This window comes from Acanthisitta chloris, unplaced genomic scaffold (assembly GCF_000695815.1).
Source record: "Acanthisitta chloris isolate BGI_N310 unplaced genomic scaffold, ASM69581v1 scaffold16047, whole genome shotgun sequence".
NCBI classification, from domain to species: domain Eukaryota; kingdom Metazoa; phylum Chordata; class Aves; order Passeriformes; family Acanthisittidae; genus Acanthisitta; species Acanthisitta chloris.
In genome coordinates, this window is record NW_008681098.1 from 3,699 (window position 1) to 18,049 (window position 14,351).

The following is a 14,351-nucleotide window of genomic DNA, read 5'->3' on the forward strand; positions in this document are numbered from 1 at the left end:
TGTGGCTACAGCCATGCACTGCAGGCCTGTAGACTTGCATGATATGAGCTTTTATTTTTGTTTCTAGTTAATAATTAAAACCCCCACCAAACAGCGAATAATGTCCTAGTATTGTTTTTCCATATAAGGAATGCATGTGCTACTCTTTCATGGGAGTAGTATCAGGATAATTTGCGTTACGAGAGGGTCGACCAAGGAGTAGAAGAATCTTAGGGTCATTTTGAAAAGTATCTTGGTTAGCCTGTTGCAAGTTCTGTCTCTCTAGGAAGGAAACAACACTGATCTTGGTTTTTGCATCCAGGTTTTATGTTTATTTAGGTTAGGATGGTCAGGTCTTACTGAGCAACCTGAACACAAGTTAACAGTCTTATGAGAAAGATAAGAAATAATTTCTCTTTTCCTGCAAGGCCAGGGGTGGGTGAGAGGGAGGGAGTTGAAGGTAAATTGTTGTGTGGGGAATTGTCTTCTCCATGTCTTTCATTGTGATTAGTATTTATGGTCATTTAATTTTATTATATGATTGTCTTTCACTTACTAGCTTGAAGGAATGTAAATGCATACGTTATATGAACTCTCCTTTGCCTGTGCTTGTCTTTTTTTCCCATCTCATAACTTACTGCATCTTCCATATTTTAACAAAGTGGTTGGCAAGCAAGCCCATTTCATAGTAACTGCTGAGATGTAGTGAGTTCATTTCTGATGAGACGAGGTATTTAGGTCAGCTTTTTCTTTTTACATACCATGCATGCGAGGTGCACCTTTTTGCAGCCATTTTAGGGGCTGCTTTTTCTTTCTGTATCAGCTCCTCTTTGCATCTGCATATTTCCTGTCTTCGGTCTTAAAGAAAGATGAAAACAAATACATTCATACTTATTTTTTTTCCCCGTTCTGTTCTTTTGGCAGGCTCAGCTAAAAGTTTAGCTTGAGTTCTTGTTGTAGCTCAAGAAACTTCTTACATGCTGAGCCTAATCTACTGCAAAAGTGATGGGGATTTCATGATGAGTTTTCCTCTTTTGTCTGGCTTTGCTGCAGTTTATGCTCTGCTGCAGCTGATGCTACCGGTAAATGTCTGCTCAGTGAGAACATGTTTGCAGGCAGCAAACTGATCAGGAAACAGCCTCATGTGTGGTGGATTCATCTTTCATAAATAGTTTTGCAGGCAGTGCAAAAGTGGCAATATTCTCTCTCTACCCTCTATTTGACAGCAATACATCCTGCCTTGGCTTTTTTCTCTTAGATCTGGTGACTGTTGGGAGCATTAAATGTTCTAGTGTGAGTATAGACAGAATGTGGAAACTGTGAACTGTGTTCTTCTCCGGAGTCATGTTGGCTGTTGTTTTCCAGTTGAAAGCTTTGAGGTTGCTGGGCATGCTGTTGAGATTAAACAGTGTTAAAGCTTCCCTTTCCTCTGGTATTCCACAGCCTGCTAAAACTATCTTGACTTCAGGGTACTGTATAGTTTGGTGTTGTGATAGTTCTCTGCGTAGCAGTATGTACTTCCTGTTCCATTTCTTTAATGAATAAGGAGAAATATTATTTCTTACTTGGAATAATAATTTATAGTTTTTCTTATTTGATTGTTATTTCTCCTAGAGTTAAAGGGACATTTCCTTACTTTTAAATCACATTGCAGTCTTTTATTCCTCTACATATCTGGAACAAAATAAAACTTTGAGCCATCCTTCATTTACTTCGAGCTTGAACCACCTGCCTAACTGTACTTGAGGCTACAATTACGGTATCAAAATTGTTGATTAGGACTTGGAGAGCTCTGAGGAGGCAGAGTTCTCTGATTTTAACCTTTTTAAAACTAATTATAGCATCCTTGGAAATTTTCAGAAAAATAACTTGATGCATTACCTTTATTTCTTTCGGGGGAATAATTGAGAGGAAGACAATCCTGCAGAAGTCTGTGTTGGAGAGCAGTTTAGTTAGAAAATAAATACTGTGTTTACCTAAGCCTTTTACATCATGCCTTATTTATTGCCACTCTTTCTATGTTGTTGACAATCCCCTGTGCTTTCTGCTTTGGCCACTGGTGTTTGGTGTAGCTTGTTCAGGTTTTGCAGAAGGGTAATTAGAAGCAGCGACTGCAGAACTGAAACTAAAGAGGCAACGTGTCTGCAAGGAGAGCAAGATGAGTAATGCAAATATTTGATGTGTCTCTTAGGTCTGTTCTAAATGTCAGGAGTTGTTTTTCTCTTTTTAAATGTTTTTCTTTAAACTTTTTTCAAGTTTGAGTTTGAGGGAGCTCTGTGTTACGGTTATTGTCTATTGGAATGCTTAGTACAAGTCCTCAGGAAACCTAAACTTTAGGCTTCATAGGGATGCTTCAGAAAATTCTTGTTTGTGGTTTCAATCTTCTCTGTTCATTCCTTATCTAGATTGCTGTCAAAATATCAGACTTAGAGTTCTCAGGGTCAATCTGAAGGGGAGCCTTAAGTGTGAACGGGTATGACCGTTGGAACAGAGGGAGTAGTATGTTTGGAGGCACAAAAATGTGTAGTGAAAGTTACAGGTGGACAGTGTGTGTCCTTGCACAATGATCAGATGTTACAGAGGCAAGTTCTTAGTCCTGTTTTGTGTTGGAATACTGTTTCTTCATTCCTCACATGAGGGAAATGAAGTAGAAGAAAAGGAGGGATTAGTAACTGAAAACTAGAAACTTGCATGTAGTGATACTCCGCTGCCTGCAAACTACATATGTATGTGTGTAGGACAGCATGCTGAATGCTTTGTTCTAGTTTATTTATTTTGTTCTGGTTAAACTAATAGCCATTAATGAAAAACATGTGATTGTTCCGGGCTGTTACTTGTATCAGTACCGGCAAGATTTATCGTAACTTTTTCTTAAGCTTAGGGATCTTTACTTTTATGTTTCTGCAGCTTCTCTTATCTACCTTTTTTCATCTACAGACCTGCCCTTCGTCGTTTTCATTTTCAGTCATACCCAGCATTCTCCTTCTTTACATATGTTTTGCTCTGAAAATAGACTAGTTGCTCTCCTACCTTAGATGATTTGCCTGAAATTTTTGTGATGCTTTAACTGTTACCTTCTTTTTGTCTTGAGTACTGATACACTATTTACCTGTGCAATCTGTTTCTTACTCTTCCAAACTAATTTTTTTCTACTTTGCTGAACCCACTCAAACAGTCACCACTTAGCAAAGTTGAAGGGATATTTCTTATGTCTCACTGATTGGATTTTGATTCTGTATTTTCATAACGTGGTGCTCTCATATGTCTTTTTAAAAAAGCCCCAAAGGCCCAATAAAGCTAATTTTTTCTTTCTTCCTCTTTTTTTCTAAGTCCTTATATATTCCTAGTGTCTCATTCATGTTTACTGCACTTGTTTCCTGTCTGTTTGGTTTTTTTCATTTCCAACTTGATCCAGCCTAGTATTGTTTTGGTCTATCTTGTGTCTTAGTTCACCTCCAAAACTAATTTTTCCTTCCATGGTCTGCCGTTTCAGGTTTGCTCTTAAACCTTCTTCACCAACAGTGTTTATAATTCTGCTGTTGCTGAACTCTTCCATATACAGTGCATTGATTTTTCATTTCTTTTGTCTGAGTAATCTCAAATTTGTTTTCCTTGTGTATGGGCTTGAAAACCTTACCTAGCAACTGTTGCTTTCGTCTTGATACCTGTAACACTTATGTATTTGGTGTCTTTGCTTTTGGTAGCAGTAATATTTTTTTAAAATTTTCTTTCATCATGCCATGATCATTCTCTTTAAACCACATGTCTCTCAACAGCAAATTAACAGTTGTATATAATCTCATTTCTACTTGATTAATGGCTTTTTTTTGTGTGCTTCTTTGTTCTTTCATCTTTTATTTTGGCTGTTTGTTTCTGTGTTCTCTATGGCAGAGTCTTTCAGGTGTCATTTACCATAATTTTGTCTCCTCTTCCAACAATAGTTACAGTTTCTTTCTAGTGTTAATTGCCCTATCGTTTCCAGCGTCATTATGCTGTTTCCTGGCTTCAATTTCTGTCAGTAGCCACTTAGACATGTACACACTCCTGTTTATTTCTTCAAGACCCTGAACTGTGTAAGGTGTTGAGAACACGGTCTCTGGAAGTATAGCTGTATTTATAAGGAATTAAATTTAGTATATTACACCTGCTTGTGAGCCTTTCTACTGTGTCTGTATTTTCATACTTGCATTGTTCTTGTAAATGTTTTAGTTCTGGTACGTTGTATTTCCTGATTAATAATTTGAATGATCTGAATTGGATGTCATCCTGTCAGTCTGTATGCACTGTTTGGATAGTCCTGTCTATTATTTTAGTTAGACTAGGTGGGATTTCATTTTAAATAGTTGGAATATGACTGAAGTCTTTGGATTGTTTGGAAGACTGGCCAGTGTTCTTTGAACATGAAATAGACCAGGGAGGAGGGAGATGAGGAGATGTGTTCAAACATCTTGCTTTGATAATCAGAGGAAAAAACAAAGCCTGACATGAAGAACATACAAATATATCTGTAGAATTTTCTAACCAAGGGATATTTAACTGTATACTTGTATTATCCACGTACCTAAGAAATCAAGTAGTAATAGGCCTGAATTAAAGTAGTTTGGGTAGGTGGCTCTTCAGTGAGGGCTGCTGAAGGGGAAAAGGGTGTTTCTTTTAAAATACTTTACATTGTCATGTTGTGAAAAGACTAAAACATGTGGGATGAGTATATGCAGTTCTTCCAAAGGTTTGAACCCTGCCATGGTCATGGCTATCTAACCACATTGTGTCAGAGGTGTTGACTTGAAGCTTAGTATGGTTTCTCAAGTGTTAACAGATGTTTTGCTAGTAAAATACTGAGAAGTAAAAGAGTCCTGTTACAAGATCTTATTCCAATCCATCCATATTACAAATGGATCTCTACAACTCTTGCAGTAACAATGTACTTGAGGGTAGTAAATAGGTAACTATACTGCAACCATCATTCTGGGTTTTTCTCCAGGTGAAGCTTGTAATCATTCATGGCATTTATTTTCGAATGGCTCTAAAAATGAATGCTAGTCATGTTCTCTATTCAGCATCTGTGCTCATACTTTTTTTCCCCCCAGTGCTCTGTCTCCTTGACTAGTCATCTGCTTTCTTCATATGAGCTCAACAATGCAGCAGAGTAGGAAAGAGTTGTCATGAGAAGAAAACATGCTTGTGAGAAGATGGGAGCTGGGGAGTTACTGGGGGTACAGAGGTGTTAAATGGGGGGCTGGTTAGCATTTCCAGCATGGTGATGGGTTTGTATGCTGGAAAACCTAGCCAAGCAGTAGTCCAAGTATGTCTGTACTGGGGCATCTGGTGAGGGGAAGGTCTCCTGCAACATGTTTGAAGTTAATTGTCTGTGTGATAATGTGATTTGGCACACGATTCTGAAGAGTGGGAGTGAATAGCTGGGCAGAGATGCAGGATAATAGAATGGAGTGATTTCAGTGAACGAAGAGACTTTCCAATGGTGTTTTGCCCCATTAGACTTTGGAATTAACTTCCAGTGGTTTGAAGCATTTGGTTTGAGTTATGATGGGTCATGAGATATTGGACCTTGAAACAATATCCGCCTACGCTTTTCCCTAGTGTGAATTTTTGGCGACTAGTCCAGAACTTTGTAAAGTAAGTCCTGGAACTTGAAGTAGAGGGATTTTTCAGTTGCTGCCAAGATAGAAAGAAGCCTCAGTTGTGTTTCACTCAGCAATACTGACTGCTGTGTGTTGAGTTCTTCTGGATAAGAAGGACGATGTAGTGCACTATCAATTAAAAGGAGACATACTGTAATACTTTATAAGGTATAAGCGTTCTAGATAACACCAGTTGTCTTTCCTCAGTGTAACTGCAGTAATGCACTAATAGTGTTACTTGTGCTAACACAGCCAAAATGTTAAGGACTGCATATATTCTTGATGTAAATCGATGATATTGGTGTAGCAGAGATTAATTTTGGCACAGTCTGTTGCATACCTAGACTTCCCGCAAGTGGTTTCCTGTAGCTAGATGCTCTTTGGCACTGTTAACCCTGGGAACAGTCATCCTTTTGCTTTTAGGAAACACAGTAATACTGGGATTAGCAGTTTATGTGTTCTGAGTCACTGTGCAGATACTTTGGGCTTTTATGCAGGAGAGTAATAGCTGTATAATCCCATAAGATAAAAAAGGCTTTAAAAATTCTGCTTTGAGTTTTGTTTTCAAGTTCACATTATGAGCTGTTAACACTTCAAAGGAACTGGGTAGTGTTCTTCCTTAACAGCTTCATGTAATTGAGCGTGAGGAAGGCTGTAAAAGCTGTGCTTTGCTGCAGCACAGGAGAGAAAAATTTGGTAGTGTACAACTTGAACGTAGTTCAACTATTGAACATAGTTTAAGCTTTGCGTAAAAATTCTGTTAAAAGATACCACTTGAAACAAAACCCTTGTTAATTGATGAGGTTATTCTTGGCCAGCAATCCGCACATAGCCTTCTGGCCAAGGTGCTAGCGAGGAATGCTGTATTCCCGAATGCACCAGGGAGCGGAAGGGAGAGCAGGGCGCTGCGTGCCTGCGAGGAGCCAAGCTGCTCGCACCGCTCCCCCATGCAAGCCTGGCCGAGTGCCTGAGACACGGGCCCTGACGGGCCACCTGCAGCTCATCAGGGCCGGCCGTGCCGAGGGCAGCCAGCCAGCGCTGCCACCGCCGGGCACACACTGCGGCGGGGCAGAGGAGAGTCGTTTGAGCTGCAGTGCGTGGAAAGGAGCGGCCAGGCAGGCATCTTCAGCGGGGGATCTGTTCTTTTTTAACAGGGCAGCATTTTTTGGGGCGTGGGGGATGGGGAGGAGGTGTGCAAGGAAACAGCAGGATTTGTTCATTCAACTTGAAAAGTTTTGTTAGGGGTGATTGAATGTGACATCCTCCTGGCAGAGGCTGCACCTGCAGCTCTGTGCCCTGTGTGCAACCAGTAGTGAAACTGACCATGCATTCCTGGTAGGCACCAGCACTTGGCTAAAGGTGTGAAACACAAACAAGTATACACACAGATCAAAACAGATCGTGGGTGTGTCTGTCTGTGAGCACTAACATGGACACAGACAGCACCAATGGTCTCATACTGTACCTTCTAGAGTGGTTCAGGATGAGGATCTGGTGGTGAGGGGAAAAAAAACATGCAGACATATCCATCTAGCCCCCAAGAAAAAACCAGCAACAAAAAAGGTGCATGTCTCCAGCAGCCAGGCTCAGCCACTCTCTGCTCAGTAGCAGCTGCTGGACCTTGGTCTTCCCATTTGCTGGCACCTGGATATTCAGGCTCTTGATTTCACTTACTCTGACCTCTCCAGTCACTGACATTACAGGGTCCTCTGGCTCCAGCTGCTGGCACTCAGACCCTCCCATACACACACATGTGCTCCGAACAAGAGATAATCGTCTGGGAAAATAGGTAGCAATTGAGTTTAATTAAAGGATAGGAGAGATGGTGCTGATCAGGCACAAGGCGTGGTCAGACAATTGTTTTGACCAACTCCTGTTTACAGGCGAGTAGCCTTTTTTATCTTCTTATCCTTCTATTATTTCCTCACATTTTGTCCTCTCCAAATCATCTCTTTCCTTGCTTTTGGTTCCTTCTGTAAACATGCCACAAAATATTGTACAATCCTATTTGCTCAGCATTTAATAATCCGGGCCATACCATTGGACAGCAACCCCTCTCAGCCTAAACAGTGTTCTGGTGTTGACTTAACTTGATCAATTTATGTGTGTAAGCTGGGTCTGAGGATGTCCTGTGACAGCCCTGAGAGGGACTGGACAGGGTATCTTTTCCCTGGAATCCTTAATTTGGGTTCCCACCTGCCTGCCCATGTGCCTCTGTGCTTCCCTGGCTTGTGAAGATGGGTCTCTGATGGGTTGATGGGCCTGGGAGGACTTTGGTATGGGCTGCCCCAGCTGCATCTAGCAGGCAGGGTAGGTAAGGAAGCTCTTGTTGGGTTTCTTTGCTGCCTGTCCGTGTTGTGGATTCAGGAATACCTTGTAGCAACTGCAACTCTTGTAGTACCAATGAATGAGTAATCTCTGTTCTCACACTTTCAGTTTTTGGAATTGCTGTTCCAGAAATGGAGGTTAGGCACAATGCATGGAAAAATGTGTCCTGGGTGAAGTCTGTCGTGTATTATAGGAATGGTATACAGAGTCTGTGTTTAGTGATAGACTTCTTGTAGTCAGTACTAGTGCAGATTATTGTTAGTCTAGTGGGGTTTGGTTTTGGGATTCTGCATTTTAGTCTAGAAGCTACTGACCAACTGAAGCTTGTAAATGGAGAAATTATCTTTTAGGAGGTTAGATATTGCACTTACAAGACCAGACAGCCTTTCGCAGCCATTTCGTCCATGTGTATATATATTTGTTTTGAAAGAATTGTGCAGTAAATCAAGTCACAGCAATAGGATAAGTGTTCATGATACGCAGTTTAAAAGGTCAGTTTAATTAATGTAGAACCAGATGAGGATGTTGATGCCAACAGTTCTCACAATCCATAATACATGATTTTGCTGGGGTTTTTTTTACAATACTTCTGTAGCAATTAATTTAGCCTTTGTCTGAAATTTATTTGAAAACCAGATCTTAATTACAGGCATTCTGTTGTTTAAAAACTTTGGAATTAATGTTGATGCTGCTTTGTAAGAACTGTAATGTCTCATATTTTAAATGGTTGCACTTGCTGTCACAGAGAGAAATTGAGTATTCCTCCATAACTTTAGTTTATTGTGTTAGTTAATGCTTTTTAGTAATGAAATTTAATGTAGGATGTTTAAAACATTTTAATAAATCCAAGATTTGTACGTGAGAGTGGGTAAATGGTGCATATGCAGAATACATATGGGCAGAGCATTTAAAATAAGTGCTGCTTGGCATGTGATTATGTAACCTCTGGGTCACCTCCCCCCACCAGGGTGGGGGATTATGTGTAGGGATGTTCTGGCAGCTGCATGATAGCTTTATGGTCCCAAAGAGTGGAAAAAAAGAGAACCAAAGACATAGCTTTATCAAAAGAAAGAGATTTAAACTCCTGAAATGTCTTAGAGGTTCTGCAAAATCTGTGATTTGCAGGTGGTTCTATGAACCTAATAGAAAGAGGCAGTAGTTTAAACTGATTCCCTCAATCATGAGTTTGTCCCTCCTGGCAGCTGAAATTGATATCAGCATTAATAAAAAGCATCATGTTTATCTGCAGGCAGATACATACCATATCCATTTTGATTTTATCTCCCTTTAGTTGGAATTAAGTTTTTCAGCAGCATGATGCAATCAGAAGAAGTTATCTTGAGGGATACCTTTGGTGATACCTTCCTGTTGTTGCTGCTAGCATTAAGACACAGTACTGAGCTTAGCAGTGTGTATAGTGTCAGGGAATAAAACCTCACAGCACTTACTTTAGTAATGTAAACATAACTTGTTTTCTTGTTAATCAAGGCACAGTGCAATTTTTGAGTTAGAGCTTAAAGTAGTTTTATGCAGTGTTTGAGGTATGAAGAACTGTCAGTTCCCTTGGAAGAATTACTAATGTGCTGTATCTATGCATGTTCTGAATATAAAGTCAAGTCCTGTGTCTACTTGCAGAGATACTGAGACACATACTTGGGCAGCACAGCTATTTCTCAAGCTTTCTATTTGCCTTCCTAGTACAAATGATCTTTGGGTGATTGGAAAAACGTGATTTTCAGAATATTCAGGGATATTTGCTGTTTATCAAGATCAATCAGTACATGAGTATACTGAAATGGAGTATGGTAAGAGAGGAGTTCTTGCAGGTAATTCCAGATGACTTAAGGGATTTAAGCAATAGCATTTCATAGCATAAAGGTTTAAGAAGTATCTGGTTTAGCGAAGTGTAATGCAGCTGTATTTTCTGTACCATCATGACTACTGTACAGAGTACAAGAGAGTTTGAAGTTTATGTAGGAACCCCAAGAGTGAGTTGAGAGAGACAGGAAGCAGCCTGCTGCTTTGGCATCAGCCCAGTAAATCAGTTCTTGGTGCTGCGGATTAAGTATCTTTTGGTATCAGTATAAATCTGTCAGCTCTGTCTTTTGCTTTTTGTGAAGATTTTGTGAGTTACATGGCACAAATTCTGCCTCTCCTTGTGACTGTCTGAGGTAGATAGGATGCTTTCCGGAGCACAGGAATTCCTTAGTATTACGTGTAATGTAAGTGTGTAGTATGTGCACACCAGAGAATACCAGCTTGATATTTCAGATAAAATTGTTACTGTAAAGAGAACATTATTTTCTCTCTGAATAGGAAGAGAGTGTGAAAACAATGGATGTGATGGATACCTTCCTTATGTCTCTGATTTGGTAGAACAAGTCTTTGATTACTTTAAATACGATTAATACACCACAGGCTTCATGCAGTTTAGCTCCTGTGACTTAGACAGTGCAAGATCTAAATTATTAAGCTGCAGTCTGTTACCTAATTAATTGAAATTTCTTCTGAGCTTTTCAATATTTTTCGCACATTCTTCCTGTTTTCTTCTGTCTCTGTGTTCCCACCTCAAGTCTGAATCTGTTTTAAACAAAAAGACCAGAGTAGCTGGTCGAGTGGTACTCATTCCTCTCCAGGGTCTTTTTCCTGCTCTTTTTCTTTGGGAACTGTGTGTTTACTTTTAAGCTTTCCATTTTAATAAGTTTTCATTTTAAGAAGTTTTACCCACAGTTGGCAATACTTTGAAGAGTGGGGAAAACACAGAATAAGAAAGCTCATTTCAGTGAAGTGCCATGGAAACATAGCATGTATGGATTTGTGGTATCATCTTCTGTCCTCGTGGGGAATTGAGTTTTGCTTTTCACAGAAACACAGAATGAGTAAGGTTGGAAGGGACCACTGGAGGTCATCAAGTCCAACTTCCCTGCTGAAGCAGGGTCCCCTGGAGCACATTACTCGGGATTTCTTGCCTCTGTAGATCTAAACTGCTGTAGAAAACAACATGGAGCCTCTTTTTGGCTTGTTCTCAAGGAAAGCGTGGCAGGTGCTGCTGCTGGAATGTCTCGAGCTGAATACCTGCCTGACCAGAATATCTGTGAAATGAGGGTTGCAGATGGTGATATCCAAGTTAAAGACCTGTGTTGGCTTTCACTTGCCAGACTGATTATGCAGGTCTGAGATACTAAAACCCCAAAGAAACGAAACCTTAACGTTTCTTCTTTTCAGCTTTGAAAAAAAGTGTAGCTGCTGGTGGTGGTGGTGGTGGTAACAGGGAAGGAGCTGGTATTGATGAGTTTCAGTATGTTTTATTTTGGTGTGTTGGGGGGCCTGTTGTTGTTTGTTTTTTAATGTTTTAAGCAGTATTTCAGTTCAGAAAATGCTTTGTTTTCCTCAAAAATAATCAGATCAATTTTGTTTCTGTGAAACAGTTACAACGCTTGAGTTCTGTAGCTGTTATTAAAAGTGTTGATGGATAGGATTATCAAAGAGGATGTATTAATTTAGGGTTTGCTTTCTGTTGCAGTTCCCAGAGTGTGGTTTCTTTGGCATGTATGACAAAATTCTCCTGTTCCGTCATGACCTGAACTCAGATAATATTTTGCAACGAATTACATCAGCAGAAGAGATACATGAGGGGGATCTTGTTGAGGTTGTACTCTCTGGTAGGTATTATTGTAACAGTGGGAGAATGCTTTTATTCAGCAGATTAAAAGAAAGTAGGACTTTATGGAGCGTTATCTTCACGCTTACCTTGAGCTCTTTGATGTTAAGTCTCGTGTATTTTGAGGTAGAGGTTTTCAAGGAAATCCAAGTGGTACTGGTGCTTCAGTACTCAGTTTTGTTATTTTTTCATTGTCCTATTTTTTCTTCTTGTTTATTATTACAAATTAGTATGAATGATACAAACATGATTTTATAATTATAATAATATCGGTTTATTATTACAATTGTTTAAGCTGAAATGCTGGTAGGATTCAGAATTTGTTCTTCCAACCCTGTCTTTTATTTTCTTTTGCTTAGATCTTTCTTTTTATTCCGTAGCTTTTGCTATTGATGGTTTATACTGCTGTAAGTCTTCATACAAATGTAGTTGCTGAATCATACCTGTAAGGACAGACTCTTACGGGTTATTGTAGTATTTAAAACCAGTTAATTTAAATAATAAAGTTCTTAGACTGGTGGTTTTTAACCTGTAGTACTCATCAATAATAAGAACAAAAAAACCCCAGCCCTAAGTGATTCTCCTCGTATGTGTTTAATGAATACCCTGTCAAGTTCAATGAAAAGCCAAGCTGTGGTTCAAATGCAAATAAAAGGTGGGCTGATATTGGGGAGTTTTCTCAGACTTTGAGGATAAAGTGCCTGATGTTTTAGAAAAAGAAACCTGTTGAGTGCCATGGGATTGGATTTGTAAATGTCATCAATAAAGTATGATTTCCAGAGCCATAAGGCTGAGTTCCCTGGCTGCATTTCAGGGCCTACTGCTGTAGGCATGTTTAGGATGTTCAGTAATTGACCATCTTGGTTTGAGCTTTTCATGGCTTCTGGTGAATGGTGTATTTCAACTCTGTGACTCATACTGTTGATCAGATAGGGCCATTAGCTTACAGAGTCCAGTGTATTTTTTTCTCATTGAAAACACTTACTGAAAACTAAATGCGTATTTAAGTGGTTGTACAGGAAAATGCTGATGTCTAAACACCTCGTTAGTGTTCTTTGAGCTAGCCACTTTTAAAACGTGTTGTTTCCATAAATCCTTGTTGGTCCTGTAGCAAGAACCATAACTTACTGCAATTTTTTAAAAGCTTTGGCTACAGTTGAAGATTTCCAGATTCGTCCTCATGCACTTTATGTGCATTCCTACAAGGCTCCTACTTTTTGTGACTACTGTGGAGAGATGCTTTGGGGTTTGGTACGACAAGGATTAAAATGTGAAGGTAAGTCTGGTATTTAGTATATTTGTGTGTGTGTATCTGTATAAGACACTGGAACAGGTTGCCCAGGGATGTGGTAGCTGACCCTGGTGATGTTCAAGACCAGGCTGGATGAGGCCTTGAGCAACCTGATCTAGTGAGGAGGTGTCCCTGCCCATGGCAGGGAGGACTGGGACTAGGTGGTCTGTAAGGTCCATTCCAGTCTTAAATTCTGTGATTCTATGAAGATGAGGAAGAAGAAACTGTATTATGTTTGGTGTGTTAGCAAGTGATAAATGTAGTATTTCATAGTTGGAAGGGTCTGTGCTTCAGAAGAAACAAGTTTTGACCTGGGCATTAACACAAACTGTGTGTGACCTTGGGCAAATGACTTGAGAAGTGTTCTTGTTTCCCACTTTGAAAAAAACAGGACCATGTGTTCTTTGCACAAGGAGCACATACTTTGGAGGGACTCCCAAAGGGGAATCCCTTTCCTTGTGGCTTTCATCCAGCTGGCTGCAGAGCACTCTAAAGCCTGCTGTCAGGTACTGACACTGCCTTCTCACTGGCTTCTCCTTGGCTCTTGTGTTCCAAAGTGAGGGAGTGATGAAAGCCTCCTGGTGGTGGGAGAACAGCTGCTTCCCACTCTTAGACCTGGTCTCTAGAGCTGGGCTTAGTGGAGACCAGTATTACAGTAAGTAGTGCAGAAAAAACTGTTTCTGCAAATTGCATCAAGAGCACTAAAATATAAGTGAATTTAACAGAGCAATCTTTTTTTGCCTTTACCATTTTCCTGGGTCATCTTTTTAAAACTGCTTTATCAAATTATTGGTATTGTTTTTGTTACATTGAATGTTGGGAGATTTTCTGACTTAAAAAACTGCTCTTCCAGGTTGTGGGTTAAACTACCATAAGCGATGTGCCTTCAAGATTCCAAATAACTGCAGTGGAGTGAGAAAGAGGCGTCTGTCTAACGTGTCTTTACCAGGAGCAGGGCTTTCAGTTCCAAGACCAGCACAAGCTGAGCACACATCATCTGCCTCTGAAGAAGTATGTACTGTGAAATGGGGAAACAATTTCTGCTTTTAAATTCCTTAACCTCTGGGGAGCTGGACAGTGTTTCAAGTGGCTCATGATGAGTATGTGAGAGTTGAGCTTAACCATTATGATTCATTTTAGTTAATTTTTAAATCAGGCAAGCCTGAGACTGTGACACTTGTGGATTATTGTTACTGTGAGAAATGAAACGAGAAAGATATTGTTACTTTTATTTATAATTTTGTTATTAGCCTTTCACTCACGGTAATATGAACTCTGAGAAATTTGGTTTCAGAATAATAAAAGAACTTGGCTTCTTTGTAATACAGATTCACTCTGTAATTAGTTACTTGCCTAAAGCAGTGCAAATTGCAAGCTTTTATGCTGGGGAGAAGTGTTCCTGATGAGCTCTTCAACAGAGTTAATCTGAAAAAAAACAAGCCCTGTCAAGGAG

The 14,351-nt window shown here is 39.8% G+C and overlaps 1 protein-coding gene across 2 annotated transcripts in view; it reads left to right on the forward strand.

The window, feature by feature from the left end:
- The window catches only part of PRKD3 (protein kinase D3), a 38,925-nt gene that overhangs the window by 668 nt on the left and 23,906 nt on the right, over positions 1-14,351 (forward strand). Inside the window, exons 2-4 of one of the 2 annotated variants that reach the window (XM_009077974.1) lie at positions 11,470-11,608; positions 12,752-12,883; positions 13,752-13,918. In XM_009077974.1, coding sequence (XP_009076222.1) covers positions 11,470-11,608; positions 12,752-12,883; positions 13,752-13,918 — 438 coding nt within the window. The remainder of the gene's footprint in view (positions 1-11,469; positions 11,609-12,751; positions 12,884-13,751; positions 13,919-14,351) is intronic. The other variant, XM_009077975.1, reaches the window with a different exon arrangement.